The sequence below is a fragment of the Myotis nattereri genome (assembly GCF_964212035.1).
Source record: "Myotis nattereri genome assembly, chromosome: 9".
NCBI classification, from domain to species: domain Eukaryota; kingdom Metazoa; phylum Chordata; class Mammalia; order Chiroptera; family Vespertilionidae; genus Myotis; species Myotis nattereri.
In genome coordinates, this window is record NC_138084.1 from 34,008,641 (window position 1) to 34,024,980 (window position 16,340).

The window sequence follows — 16,340 nt, forward strand, 5'->3', positions numbered from 1 at the left end:
TTAGCGATGTCTGAGTAAAAAAACACACACAAAAAACAGGCTAAACATTCACTTAAGTTACGGTTTTATTTTTCTTGTATATAAGAATTCCACATAGGCAATGCCTGATGTAGATTTAGTACCTTAAGGATGTTAGGGTCAAAAATCTTTTATTTTCTTCCTTTTGCTTATGATCACAAGATGGCTTATTACAGCATCAGCTATCAGGTCCACCTTGCAGGCAAGGAGGAGGAGGAAGGTAGAAGGGGACAATGGGAAAGGGACTTTATTTATATGAGGAAATTAAATTTTTTAGTAATTTCCACAAAGGCATCTGTTTATAAATTATTAGCTAGAACTATGTCATATGATCATCTGTGGATGAGGGAAGTTGAGAAATATAGATGGGCACATTGCCACCTCAAATAGAATGGGGAATTTAAATTTACAAAAAGTAAATGTCTCAGTCTGTTCAGGTATACTGTTATAATAGTACTAGAGGCCCGGTACATGGATTCATGCACCAGTGGGGTTCTTCGGTGTGACCTGTGGGGATCGGGCGGAAACCAGCAGTCCAGTGTTGCCTGCCGCTCCTGCCTGCTGCTCCCGCTCATCCCGGCCCTGCTGCGCCTGCTGTGGGCTCGCACCCAGTCAGTTCCGAGCGGCACTCACCAGCCGTGAGCCCTGCCTTTGGCACCAGTCGGTCAGCTGAGCGGCGCTCCTGCTGTGAGAGTGCACTGACCACCAGGGGATAGCTCCTGCATTGAGCATCTGCCCCCTGGTGGTCAGTGCACGCCATAGTGACCAGTTGTTCGGTTGCTTAGGCTTTTATATATATAGAATAGAGGCTCGATGCATGAAATTCGTGCAAGAGTAAGCCTTCCTTCCCCGACTGCGGCACTGGCTTTCCTCTGGCACCTGGGACCCAGGCAGGCTTCCCTCCGGCTGCCCACAAGCACCCGGCACCCGGGCTGGCTTCCCTCTGGCCCTGGCTTTGTCTGGAATGATGTCTGGAAGGACGAATGATGTCTGGAAGGATGTCCGGTGTAATTAGCATATTATCCTTTTATTATTATAGGTACCATAGACTGGGTGGCCTATAAACAACAGAAATTTATTTCACTTGGTTTTGGAGCCTGGGAAGTCCAAGCTCAAAGTGCTAGCATATTTGGTATCTGGTAGAACTTACTTCCTGGTTCAGATAGCCCCCGTTTTACTGTGTTCTCACGTGGAGGAAGGGGCTGGGGATCTCTCAGGGTATCTTATAAAGGCACTGATCCCATTCAGGAGGGCTTTGCCCTTAAGACCTAACTACTTCATCTGCAAGTGCCATCACATTGATGGGAATACGTTTCAGCATATGAATATTTGGGAGACACAAACTTGTCTTTATCAGTAAAGAAATAAGAATACTTTATTCAGTTTTTATAGTTAATCTATAAGGTACTTTTGTTTACATTTGGTTTTTATTCTACTCACAATTTAGAATAGCCTCTTTTTTCCATCTTTTTCCTTTGGACCCCCCCTCCCCTTCTTTCCTACTGGCAAGAATAAAAATAAATTTAGTAAATTATAAAAGTAACAATAATACTATTTTATATATGCTTATTTTTTAGGTTTGAGAGTTTGGTGGGCATTGCCGTATGGTTTCTCTTTCATAAAATAAAACTTTAATGTATTTTCTTTTTTGAACTTTATTTTGAATGTACTAATAGGTTTGATGTATATAACACTGATATAAAAGGCAGGACAAGACTGGAAGCTAATCGGGACATGGATGGACTTCAGGGGGCCTATGATCCCTCTGGAAGTGCATACAAATGAATCACATAGTTAAAAAAGTTACTGAACTTTGTTTCTTTCTGAGTAGTTTTATAGTTAATACCTGTATTAACTTTGGTAGTTTGCTGAGCAGTTAAAGATCATTTCAGTTGAAGTATATTGGGCCTGAATTACTACAACTTTTTAAAAATTATAAATTAGAGACATTTTTGTTACTTAAAAAGGAAAAAGAAAGAGCATCCTTTCTGTATAAAGTTAAAAGGCCTATATTGACAAAATGCTAAAAGCTCTTGAATGTATGAATCGGGGGGTCAAATCTCACTATTTAAAAACTCAGATCTGCAGTCTGCTCAAGTTACTAAAGATAAATGCATCATACATTCAGTATCAGACTTTGCCGCAAGGTTTCATTTCCACATAAAAATATGCATGCTTGCTTCTTCTGAGACTGCATGAAGATTGAGCTTTCCATTTTCTTTTTTTAAGTCACTCTGCAGTACTAACAGCAGTTTAGAAATGGAAAAGTTTCCTTGTTTTGCAGTAGTTCTTGAGTGGATTCTTAAAGTATAAATAATATTTTTTCTTTGGTTTTAAGGATAAACTTTACTGTCCAGAGTGGGTATACAGTAAAATATTGAAAGGGAAAAAAGAAAGCTGCATCCTAATTTTCTAAAACCTGGCAAGCTGGCAGAGCTAGAATTAGCTTTACAGATGGCATTTGGCAACACATCTACATATCACTAAGCTTTCATCTCCTGAGTTTTCTTCAGCCTGTCTATCAATTACAATAGCCAATCACTGCACAGAGATGGGGAAATGGGATGATCACAGCTCACAGGATGCTGTTTGGTTAGAAACGTCAGTGCTGCACAATCCGCGGCTGAGTCAGTGTCTGAGAGAAAATGAACTGAATATAGAGAGGGGGTTGTATCTCTGAACATTTAAAGCCTAAATAACCACAATAGCATTATTATACAGTAGAGGGAAGAAAGCCAAAGGAAGTCTGTGGACAGGTGAGGTAGGGGGAGACTGTGAAATTTTCTGATTATTCAGAGGAATTGAAGATGATGGAAATATCAGATGTGCTAAAGTTTCCTAGTAATGCCCAAGGATGCTGACCTGGCTTTCAGTGCTGCATTGTTTGAAAAAGCAGAGTCCTTTTATACTCTGATTTCAAAATATTTTTCTTGTTTTTGTGTGTCTACCCTGGCATATGCTAAAGTAAGGTGTGTATTCATTTATTACATGATATTGCTGGGTTATAATTCTATACATGTATGTATATGAGTGAGAGGTGTTTGGCCTTTGTTTATTGTTCTCATTTGCATTTCTGGATGGAAAAGATCATATGTCTTGATGGTCAGTTTAATGGCAAGTTATTTAAAATAAATGTGTGTGTTCTTATGGGTTTAATATTTTGTTTTTTATTTTGTTTAAAGCCTTAGTAGAATCTTCATGTAATTTGAGAATGCATTATGCTTGGTACTGATTATGAATATCAAAAAATTTAAGGAAAGCCTAATTTTGAAATAATATTTTTGATATATTTGAAGTTGTTTTATATAGAGAAATAGAGTAATTGAAATAATTTCCCAAAGAAGAAGGTGAGTGTATTTTTGTTTTTGGATGAATTAGGATTAGTTGAACCACTTATCTGTAGTAGTGTTTACAGAACCAAATGTATTTAATTGGTTAAAATGACTTTTTCTTTTTTAGTTTATAGGACATAGTCTTTGAGTAGATGATCTAGATACTGCCATGAGAGAAAGTAATCAGATAAGTTTTTTGCTTATTGCAGATTGACCTTCAAGCAGACAGTATTTTAAATAAAGATAATTGTTCTTGCTGTGAGATTTTAAATATTAACAGGTGACATTGCTTACTTTATTAGGAAATTTTAGCACAATTTAAAACATTTTGAGTAGGTGGTTTTTAAATCTTCATTACCCTTGTTTTGAATCTTCATTTTGTAGGGATATTGGGGGATAGACATTTTAAAATTATTTTATTCTTAATGTACTTAAATATTAAACAGTTCATAACTATATCCTTTCCTTGAAATGTCAGAAAGTTCTTGTGATTGCACCACTTAATTTCTAGAAATTTGAATAGTCATTTTGATGGTTATTATGATTTATTTATATAGTTAGACTAACTAGTATTATCTAGTATTGGCTTTTTTTGGTGGCTTGGTGTCTAGAAATGATTTTCTAAGCTTGTTTTAGTAGTAGAGTTATAAAATCAGAAATCTCAAGCTAGACTTTTTTTATACTTTATAAGAGTATTTTACTCTGATTTTGCTGATTCTTTTAAAATAATGCTAGTGTTGTAAAAATGATACATGCTTATATAAATTTGATAAATACAGAAAAGCACATGGAACAAAATAATTTATTATGATCATAGGAAAATACTTTATTTTTGCATATAACCTTATTTTTCTGTGTATTTTTACAAATATAAAATCACACATATGCACTTAATGATTTTGGGATATTACTGTATGTACTATTATATAATCCATACCTTAACCTATAGCAGTGATGGCGAACCTATGACACACGTGTCAGAGGTGACACGCGAACTCATTTTTTTGGTTGATTTTTCTTTGTTAAATGGCATTTAAATATATAAAATAAATATCAAAAATGTAAGTCTTTGTTTTACTATGGTTGCAAATATCAAAAAATTTCTATATGTGACCGGCACCAGAGTTAAGTTAGGGTTTTTCAAAATGCTGACACGCCGAGCTCAAAAGGTTCGCCATCACTGACCTATAGCTTTAAAAACAACAACAAACACTTAAATCATGAACATCCCTATTATGAAATAGTTTTCTATAGCATATTCTAAAGAGTCTCATATAATGTTTTCTTACTTATATTTTATAGCATTTTCCCACCAATCTGAGTTTTTCTGATTTTTGATCAGAGGAAAGACTAACATGATTCTATAGTATAAATTTCTCCAAAAAGGAAGAGTATTTTATCGAGTTAAGTAAACAGGTACTTTTGATATTTTTCGGATGGAAAAAGATCCTTAGTGTTATTACACAATTAACTCTTCAAAGATATGCATGCTACTTTAAAAACAAAGCAAATATCTAGTATAGAAAATAAACGTTTTTATTAAAAATCAGGAAAATGAGCTGAGACTTAAAAAAATATGCTAATACCAGCCAAAGGGGTTTCTGTGTCACATTTAAAAAGGTAATCAAGGAAAGTATAATAATAGTGTTTGGCATTAAGGAAAGAAAACAACAACACCCATTTACGAAGAGTACACCACCACCACCAGTAATAATAATAACAAAGTGAACATTGCTAAGAAGGACATAAAACTAACATGGGTATGGAGAAATAATCTTTGCATCTGTTTAAATGAGTTGTTTTCTGGGCAAGTTGAAACATCTTATAAAAGAGACTGCTTGCAAAATCTTTAAATTATTGCTATTATTTGTGGTCTTAAAAGGTTTTAGAGCAGTGGTTCTCAACCTTCCTAATGCCGCGACCCTTTAATACAGTTCCTCATGTTGTGATGACCCCCAATTTCATTGTTACAAATTGAACATAATTAAAGCATAGTGATTAATCACAAAAACAATATGTAATTATATATGTGTTTTCCGATGGTCTTAGGCGACCCCTGTGAAAGTGTCGTTCGACCCCCAAAGGGGTCGCGACCCACAGGTTGAGAACCGCTGCTTTAGGGGCATACGAGAAATGCTGATTCTAGGCTTAATTTTGAAAAAGGTAGAAGATTTTAGGAGAAGAAATTGGAAGGATAGTTTATGACTTGAAGAAAACTGGTTAAAAATGAACCAGGAAAAAATGAACCAGAATGTGTTTGCTAAAAATAGATTGTCAGAGCAACTTTGATTTTTCTCTCATGCAATTGATAGACTAGTGGCAATGTAATGTATTTGGACTTAAGTTTAGTTTTTTGTATAGTCATTTTTTTAATATTCTTGGGTGTGAGATGAAGGAAAATTGAGTTAGACACTAATTCAGTGATGGCGAACCTATGACACGCGTGTCAGAGGTGACACGCGAACTCATTTTTTTGGTTGATTTTTCTTTGTTAAATGGCATTTAAAAATATAAAATAAATATCAAAAATATAAGTCTTTGTTTTACTATGGTTGCAAATATTAAAAAATTTCTATATGTGACACAGCACCAGAGTTAAGTTAGGGTTTTTCAAAATGCTGACACGCCGAACTCAAAAGGTTCACCATCACTGAACTAATTGATTGTGTTAATTAATCAACAGTTTTTATTTTGAATGATGCTACTAAAGGTTATTGATGTGGAAAGTGGCTTTGTTCTTTCCTTTGTCTTCTGCTCATCTGGAGCAAATTATCAGATTTATAGGTGACAATAAAAAAAGGACAGTAAATAATAACTAAACTAACCAAAATCATCTCTGAATTTGGATTGTTGGAATAAATTTAAATGAACTTTTTAGGAGTACGCAGAAGGCCTGAAAAACACTAATATACGTTAAGTTAGCATGGCTTTACACCATCATGTATTGAAAAGAGCTGAGGGTGGTTTTTGGTAGTAAATGATGTAAAACAGAAGTACACTATGGCTGCCATCAATCCATCTTCTACCCACCTTATGCCCCCAAAAGCCCCATCATAATTAATGGGAAAAGAAGACAAGAACCATTCTACAGTACACCAAAGTATGTTGTCTTTAGTTCTGTGTATATTCAACGGGAAGGGTGTGAAGACATTGGAAGCTTTGTCAGCTTTTAAAGAATTGAGGAGTTAGAGGTTTTGGGGGCAGCTCTGGCGGATATTAAGGAATTTCACAATAAGAGCTATCTTTAGATTTGTAAAGAATTAGAGTTGGTTTAAATCAAATTGGATTAAAAGCACGAGCTCCAAAATGAATTCGTTAGGTCCTATCTCAGACCTGCCACTTAATTAGCTTAATTTAGGCAAGTTGCTTAGCCTCTAAGCTTCCATTTTCTCAACTATAAAATTGGGATGGTTTTGGTGATTAAGTGAAAATATATACAAAAGTGCTCCATATTGTGCCTGGCATGTACCAAATGCTCAAATGTTAGGGGTTGTTACTTGGTTACTTAGCCCAATTAGATGGAACTAGGGCAGTGGTTCTCAGCTAGAGGGGTGATTTTGCCCCTCATTAGGCATTTGGCAATGTTTGAAGATAGTTTTTGGATGTACAACTGAGCGATGGAGTACTTGCATCCTGTGGGTGGAGCCCAGCAAGCTACTAAATATCCTACATCCTACAATCCACAGGACAGCTCCCTTCACACAACAAAGAATCAACTGGGTCTAAACCCCAAACTGGGGTCAGGTAAAAAAAAAAAAATTGAATTAAGCTTTAATGTTAAGAAAAAACTGCCTAAGAGTCAGAGCTTTCTAAAGATAGAACTAAATTGTAAAAAGAAAAAAAAGTTACCCTTCCTTGTCATTAACAGCAATAGGTAAGCCAGTTCATGGGGACTTTGTAGATGAGATTCAGAAATTAGGTTGGTGTTTGGACTAAATTTTCTAAACTTAGATCTGTGTTTCTGGGTATTTCTGAGAATAGTTAGGCATATTGAATAACCAACATCAAAGGGACTCTGATGCATATTCTCTCATCCTTTAATTTTATTAATCTAATTGAAGTATAGCTTAGATTTTAAAGAATTCTTTATTGTTTAAAGTATTACATGTGTCTTCTTTCTCCCCCACCAACCTCTCCCCAGCCACTACCACCCCCCCCCCCCCCCCCAGCACATGCTTCCTCTCCCTCACTGTCTGTGTCCATTGGTTATGCTTATATGCATGCATTCAAGTTGTTTGATTGCTCTCTTACTCCCCCCCTCCCTGGCTTCCCTCTGGGGTTGGACGGTCTTTTTGATGCTTCTATGTCTCTGGATCTATTTTTGTTCATCAGTTTATGTTCATTATATTCCACAAATGAGTGAGCTCATGTGATATTTATCTTTCTCCGACTGGCTTATTTCGCTTAGCATAATGCTCTACGCCCATCCATGTTATTGCAAATGGTAAGAGTGACTTCTTTTTTTATAGCAGCATAGTATTCTAGCTTACATTTTTAATTTTAATTCCTTTACAATGCTTTAAATTTTAGTATGAGACATAGAGGGAATTTAGTGGAACAAATCAGTTTGTATTTTCAAAAGGCCATTGGAAGTATGAGTGATTGTGGGATTGTTGTAATTCTGTCTAAAAACTTGTTTTGTGAAACTAATTGGTCAAAGTATTTACAATCATTTGACAAATATTTCTAAAACTAAATCTTTTATTTATACTTCATATCTTTTTAAAATTGATTTTATTTTCTTTCCCCCTTTAGTAGTAAGTAGAAAAGATGTCCCATAAGGTTTTAAAAAGTAATTATAATTTTTAAAAGCACCATTAAAGTACTTGATTGTGTTTACATTATATTATTCTCAATCATGAGCAACACCCAAAGGAGTAACTGGCACAAAGTATCATTTAGTAAATATTTGAGGTTTGAATGACTGATCAGGAGATACAAGATATATGTCTGCCCATTAATTTAGATCTCCACAATTATTAATAGTGGTTAGCTGTTTTTTAGAAATGCTTTATTATTTTTTATGGTGAAGAGTTGCTTGAGAATGTTAAATGATTTCCAACTCCCCAATTTTTATCTCAACCCTGAACCTTTCCCCTGAACTTTAGACTTTTGTATTTAACTCCCTATTTGGTATCTGTACTTGGATGTTTAAGAAACATCTCATTCTTAACATGTTGCACTTTCTTTTTTTCTTTTTATTTATTTTAAATTAAATTTATTGGGGTTACATTGGTTAATAGAATCATATAGGTTGTAAGTGTACATTTCTATTGTATGTGATCTGTTTATCGCCTGTGTGCCCACCATCCAAAGTCAAATAATCTTTTGTAGCCATATATTTGGCCCCCTTTATCCTTTACTACTCTCCCACTCTCTTCCTTCTTGTAACCACCACACTGTTGTCTGTGTCTATTTGTTTCAGTTTATATCCCACATATAAGTGAAATCATATGATTCTTAGCTTTTTCTGACTGACTTATATCACTTAGCATAATATTTTTGAGGTCCATCCATGTTTTCACAAATGGCAGTATTTCTTTCTTATGACTGAGTAGTATTCCATCTATATAAATAAAAGCCTAAGTGACCATTACAACTGAACAACTAGAATGACTGGTACGATTGGTTGACCAATCGCTCTGATGCGCACTGACCACCAGGGGGCAGACACTTAACACAGGAGCTGCCTGCTGGTGGTCAGTGTGCTCCCACTGTCAACTTCCCACGACCCCTACCCTAATCTGCCAACGTCCTGCGGCCCCTCCCCTCGCCAGCCGCCCCCTTATCGCTGGCCAGGCCAAGGGACTCCACCCATGCACAAATTCGTGCACTGGGCCTCTAGTAGTATATATGAACCACATTTTCTTTATCCAGTCCTCTATTAAGTACACTTTGATTGTCTCCATGTCTTGGCTGCCATGATAATGCTCTTTGCGAATAAATGTTTTAGAACTTTTCTGGTAGATAGCCAGAAGAGAGATTGCTAGGTCATATGATACTGTATTCTTAATTTTTTGAGGAACTGCTATACTGTTTTCCATAATGGCTGTACCAGTTTACATTCCCATCAGCAGTGAATGAGGGTTCCTTTTTCTCCACAACCTCTCCAACACTTGTTATTACCTGTCTTCAGGTAACATTCTGACAGGTGTGAGGTGGTATCTCATTGTAGTTTTGATTTGCATTTCCCTAATAGCTAGTGAAGTTGAGCATCTTTTCATATATCTGTTGGCTGTTTGTATGTCTTCTTGGGTGTGTTCAGGTTTTCTGCCCATTTTTTAAATTGGATTGTTTGTTTGGTATTACGTTGCATAAGTTTTTTATACATTTTGGATAATAACCCCCTGTCAGAGCTATTGGTTATAGATATCATCTCCCATTCAATTGGTTACCTTTTTGTTCTATTGATGGTTTTTTTGGCTGTGCTTTTTTTTTTTTTAAATCTTTATTGTTCAGATTATTACATTTGTTCCTCTTTTTTCCCCCCATAACTCCCCTCCTCCCAGTTCCCGCCCCACCCTTCGCCCTCACTCCCCACCCACTGTCCTCATCCATAGGTGCACGATTTTTGTCCAGTCTCTTCCCGCATCTCCCACACCCCTTTCCCCCCCAAGAATAGTCAGTCCATTCCCTTTCTATGTCCCTGATTCTATTATAATCACCAGTTCATTCTGTTCATCAGATTATTTATTCACTTGATTCTTAGATTCACTTGTTGATAGATGCATATTTGTTGTTCATAATTTGTATCTTTACCTTTTTCTTCCTCTTCCTCTTCTTAAAGGATATCTTTCAGCATTTCATATAATCCTGGTTTGGTGGTGATGAACTCCTTTAGCTTTTCCTTATCTGTGAAGCTCTTTATCTGACCTTCAATTCTGAATGATAGCTTTCTGGATAAAGTAATCTTGGTTGTAGGTTCTTGGTATTCATCACTTTGAATATTTCTTGCCACTCCCTTCTGGCCTGCAAAGTTTCTGTTGAGAAATCAGCTGACAGTCGTATGGGTATTCCCTTGTAGGTAACTGAGTTTATTTCTCTTGCTGCTTTTAAGATTCTCTCTTTGTCTTTTGCTCTTGGAATTTTAATTATGATGTGTCTTGGTGTGGTCCTCTTTGGATTCCTTTTGTTTGGGGTTCGCTGCACTTCTTGGACCTGTAAGTCTATTTCTTTCACCAGGTGGGGGAAGTTTTCTGTCATTATTTCTTCAGATAGGTTTTCAATATCTTGCTCTCTCTCATCTTCTGGCACCCCTATAATTCTGATGTTGGTACGCTTGAAGCTGTCCCAGAGGCTCCTTACACTGTCTTCGTATTTTTGGATTCTCTTTTCGTTTTGCTTTTCCGGTTGGGTGTTTTTTGCTTCTTCACATTTCAATTCTTTGACTTGATTCTTGTGCTCCTCTGGTCTGCTCTTGGGTGTCTGTATAATATTCTTTATTTCAGTCAGTGTATGCTTAATTTCTAGTTGGTTCTTAATCACAACATCGAGGGTCTCATTAGATTTCTTGAGGATCTCACTACATTTATCGGCAGTTTTTAGAAAATTATTGAAAGACCTTAAAAGTGTGGTTTTGAGCTCTATATCTTCCATTTCTGACATCTGTGTCCTGTTTCTTTGTCTCTGCATTTTTTATGCTTTCTTGGTGCAACCCCTAGTGGTCTTTATGCGCAGTCTTGTTGTAGTTAAGGCTAGATTGTTGTAGGTAATACTGGCGGGGATTTGACCTCCAGGCCAACTGGCTGTGAGACTAGAAGCTTTTTAGTTTGCTAAAGTTCCATTTATTTATTTTTGCCTTTACTTCCCTTGCCTTTGGGGTCGAATTCATAAAATGTTTTCCAAGACCAAGATCCATAATTTTAGTACCTATGTTTTCTTCTATGTAATTTATTATTTCAGATCTTACTAGTATATTTAGGTCTTTGATCCATTTTGAATGAATTTTTTGTATATGGGAACAAACTATAATCTAGTTTCATTCTTTTGCATGTAGCTTTTCAGTTTTCCCAGCACCATTTATTGAAGAAGTTTTCTTTTCTCTATTGTGTGTTTTGGCTCCTTTATAAAAAATTATTTGCCCAGATACATGTGGGTTTATTTTTGGACTTTCAATTCTGTTCTATTGGTCTGTGTGTCTGTTTTTCTGCCAATACCATGCTGTTTTGATTATTGTAGCTCTGTAGTATAATTTGAAGTCAGGTAGTGTGATACCTCCAGCTTCATTCTTTTTTCTCAGGATTGTTTTGGTCATTTGGGGTCTTTTGTGGTTCTATACAAATCAGATGATTTTTGGTTCTATTCCTTTTAAAAATGATTTTGGGATTTTGATGGGGATTATATTAAATCTATATATTGCTTTGGGTAATATGGCCATTTTAACTATGTTGATTGTTCCAATCCATGAACACAGAATATCTTTCCATTTTATTGTCTTTTTAAATATGTTTTAAAAATATATGTTTTATTGATTTTTTACAGAGAGGAAGGGAGAAGGATAGTGTTTTCAATTTTTTTTAGATAAATACCCAGAAGTGGAGTTTCTAGGTCATATGGTAGTTTTATTTTTAAGTTTTTGAGGAGCTTCCATACTGTTTTCCATAGTGGCTGCATCAATTTACAATCAAACCAACAGTTCATGAGAGTTCCCTTTTCACCACATTCTCACCAACACTAGTCTGTTGATTTATTGATGATAGCCATTTTGACAGGTGTCAGGTGATATCTCATTGTGGTTTTAATTTTCATTTCCCTGATTTTTAGTGGTTAGGCATCTTTTTACATGTCTATTGGCCATCTGTATGTCCTCTTTGGAGAAATGTCTATTCAGGTCCAATGCCCACTTTTTAATCATATTGTTGTTGTTTTTGGTGTTAAATTGTATAAATTCCTTTTATATTTTGGATATTAACCCCTTTTGGAATGTATCATTGGTAAATATCTTCCTTCCATTCAGTAGGCTGTCTTTTTGTTGTTGTTTTTATGGTTTTCTTCGCTGTGCAAAAACATTTTAGCTTGATGTAGTCTCTTTTGTTTTCCTTGCCCAAGGAGACACAGAAAAAAAAAAATTGCTGAGTGATGTCATAGAGTTTATTCTTCATATTTTCTTCTATTAGTTTTATGGTTTCAGAGCTTGCATTTAATTTTTAACTTTTTTGTGTTTATTTTATTATATGGTGTAAGAAAGTGTCGTCATCGTCTTCGTCGTCGTCTTCTTCTCCTCCTCCTCCTCCTTCCTCCCGCCTTCCTCCCGCCTTCCTCCTCCCTCCCTTCCTCCCTCCCTCCTCCTCCCCCTCCCCCTCCCCCTCCTCCTCCTCCTCCTCCTCCTCCTCCTCCTCCTCCTCCTCTCCTGCTCTGCATTTATCTGTCTAGTTTTCCCAACACCATTTATTGAAGTGACTGTTTTTACCTCATTCTTGCCTCCTTTGTCATAGGTTAATTGACAATATAGGCGTGGGTTTACTTCTGGGCTCTCTATTCTGTTTCATTGATCTATATGTCTGTTTTTATGCTAATACCATGCTGTTTTGATTACTATAGCCTTGTAATAAAGTTTGATATTAGATAGCATGAAGCCTCCAAATTTCTTCTTCTTTCTTAAGATTGCTGTGGCTATTTGGGGTCTTTTGTGTTTCCGTATACATTTTAGGATTATTCCCCTTCTGTGAAAGATGCCATTGGCATTTTTATAGGGGTTTCATTAAATCTGTAGACTGCTTCGGATACTATGGACCAGCGGTTGGCAACCAGTGGTCCATGGACAAATGGTGGTTTGTGAGGTCTGAAAGGTTGGTGACCGCTGCTATGGACAGTTTAATGATATTAATTCTTCCTGTCCATGAGTATGGTATATATTTCCATTTATTATATATCGTTTTTATTTTCTTTCTTCAATGTTGTACAGTTTTATGGGTATAGATCCTTTACCTTTTTGGTTAAATTTATTCCTAGACTCTTTGATGTAATTCTAAATGAAATTGTTTTCTTAATTTCTCTTTTTGATAGTTATTGGTGTATAAAAATGCAACTGCTTATGAATATTAATTTTTCATCCTGGTACTTTACAGAATTCACTTATCAGTTCAAATAGTTTTTTTGTATGGAATCTTTAAGGTGTCTTTCTCTATATAGTGTCGTTTCAGTTGCAAATAATGACAGTTTACTTTTTCCTTTTCAATTTGGATGCTTTTTATTTCTTATTATTGTGGCTAGGACTTCCAATATTATGTTAAATAAAAGTAGTGAAAGTCAACATCTTTGTCTTGTTCTTGATCTTAACACATTGTTTGCGGGTAGTTTTTATCACGCGCTAACAGGTGGCGCGGGCCATTTTTGCTAATTTTTTTGCGCAAATGGCAATGCTCAATAAAATTACGATAACTTTAGTTTACGTATTTATACGTTACCCGCATTCTACCGCTAGTCTATAAAAAACGTATTAATACATGTCCCGCACTCTACTACACTGGTAGGTAAAATGTATAAATACGTAAAACGTGTAAACACGTTTCCTGCATACAGTGTGTTAAGGGAAAAGTTTTCACTGTTCACCCTTGAGTATGGTGTTAACCCTTGAGTATGGTGTTTGCCCTCTATAGCTTGATTATGTTGAGGTATGTTTCCTCTATCCCCACTTTGCTGAGTGTTTTAATCATAAATTGATTTGGGCTTTTTCCAAATGCCTTTTCTACATATATTTAAATAACAGAATTTTTATTCTTCATTTTGGTTATTTGTTAATTGTTTTGTGGATATTGAACCAACCTTACATCCCAGGAATAAATCTTACTTGATCATTGGGAATGATCTTTTTAATGTACTGCTGAATTCAGTTTCATTGAGGATTTTTGCATCTATTTCATCAGGAATATTGGCCTATCATTTTCTGTTTGTGTAGTATCTTTATCTAATTTTGATATCCGTCCTCCTAAATGCTGGCCTCCTAAAATGAGCTTGGGAGCCTTCCCTCCTTTTTAGTTTTTTAGAATAGTTTGAGAAGGTTAGGTATTAATTTTTCTTTGAATGTTTGATAAAATTCACTCCTGAAGCCATCTGGTCCAGGACTTTTGTTTGTTGGGAGTTTTTTGATTACTGATTCAATTTTACTAGTTTTCAGTCCCTTCAGATTTTTTGTTTCTTCCTGGTTCAATCTTGGGAACTTGTATGTTTTTAGGAATTTTTCCATTTCTTCAAGGTTGTCCAATTTTGGGGGGCATATAATTGTAGTATTTTTTGTAATCTTTGTATTTGTGGTGTCTGTTGTCAGTTCTCTTTTATTTCTGGTTTTATTTATATGAGCTCTCTTTTTTTCTTGATGAGTCTGGCTAAAGGTTTATTAATTTTTTTTATGTGTCCAAAGAACCAGCTGCTCGTCTCATTGATCTTTTCTATTATTTTATAAACTATTTAATTGGTTTTCGCTTTGATCTGTATTATTTTTTCCTTCTACTCACTTGGGCTTTGTTTTTCTTTTTTGTTTTTAATATATTTTATTGATTTCAGAGAGGAAGGGAGAAAGAGAGAGGGAGAGAGAGAGAGAGAAACAGAAACATCAATGATGAGAGAGAATGATTGATCAACCGCCTCCTGTACACCCCACACTGGGTTTGATGCCCTGACTGGGAATCGAAGCATGAACTCCTGGTTCATAGGTTGAAGCTCAATCACTGAGCCACACCGGGCTGGCCTAGAGGTCTTGATTGCAGTGGTAGGAATGTTTCTATCAGGAAACAACACAAAGACTCCATTGAGCTGGAAGTTAATACTGCTACCCCGCTGGCTACTTTGGGATTCTCATTCCTCTGAATTTCTAGGCAAAGAAGGGAGATACTGTGCTAACAAAGGAAAATTGGGCTACTACTCCACAATGAGGTGTGGAATAATACAGAAAATCTCTTAGGGCATTTTCTAGTATTACCATGCCCTATAATTAAGGTCAGTGGAAAACTATAAAACCCAATCTAGGTAGCACTACTAATTGCCCTGATGCTTCAGGAATGAGGGTTTAGGTCACCTCACTAGATGAAGAACCACAATCCTTGTTACTTTGTGTTGGCTGGAAGCAGATTTTGAGGCTGATGTACTTTTCATCTCCTTACCTGCCCTTAATTCATATATCTCAAAGTCTTTTAAATGCAATATGAAGCAGAAATATCTCCTCTGAACGTGCTCATCCTCATTTTATATTGCACACATTAATTGTTTTTACCCTTAGAGTACTTTACTGATCTAAAATTATTTAATTAAGTAGAATAGGACATAATTAGTCTTTCATGGCAATTTTTTTAAAAAGATATTTTTATTGATTTTCAGAGAGGAAAGGAGAGGGAGAGATAGAAACATCAATGATGAGAGAATCATTGACTGGCTGCCTCCTTCACACCCCCACTGGGGATCAAGCCCGCAACCAGGGTATGTGCCCTCACTGGAATCGAACCATGACCTCTTGGTTCATAGTTTGACACTCAATTGGCCCACCCCTGGCCGGCCTGGCCCCGATTCTGCCCCCAGCACCCCAATTGGGGGCGGGGCTGGCTGGCCAATGGCCCGCTGCCCCTCCCTCTGCCTGATGGGCCCCCATCAGGGCGGGCTGGCCTGATTCCACCCATGCACAAATTTGTGCACTGGGCCTCTAGTAAAAATATAGAAAAACATAATTAAAATTAAAAAAATAAAATGAAAAGAACATTTAGAGCAATATTTAGGTGATTTGGGTGGTTGCTGCTGCTGCTGCTGCTGCTACTGCTGCTACTACTACTACTACTTACTAAAAAATAAATTAAACTTTCTGGGCTTTAGTTTTCTTATCCTAAAAAATCAGTTGGATTATGTGATCTTTAAAGATAGAGTGCTCCAGATTTTATAAAACTTAGAAGTTCGAGATAAATTAGGCTTATTTTAAGGGTTGTAAAGTAGCATTTGATTCTTGCCCTTTAAGATACTAAAAGTTTTATGTTAATTTATTTTTTTAAAGTGTTTGTATCTCATGTT

At 36.1% G+C, this 16,340-nt stretch overlaps 1 protein-coding gene across 4 annotated transcripts in view; it reads left to right on the top strand.

Moving 5' to 3' along the window:
- Nucleotides 1-16,340, top strand: part of BTBD10 (BTB domain containing 10) — a 63,159-nt gene that overhangs the window by 21,246 nt on the left and 25,573 nt on the right. Inside the window, exon 1 of one of the 4 annotated variants that reach the window (XM_081098890.1) lies at nucleotides 2,629-2,987. The exons of the other annotated variants lie outside the window; for them this stretch is intronic. Within the exon in view, the coding sequence (XP_080955016.1) occupies nucleotides 2,863-2,987 (125 nt within the window). The 5' untranslated portion in view covers nucleotides 2,629-2,862. Of the gene's footprint in view, nucleotides 1-2,628; nucleotides 2,988-16,340 lie in introns of those variants that run through there. 4 annotated transcript variants of the gene reach the window in all.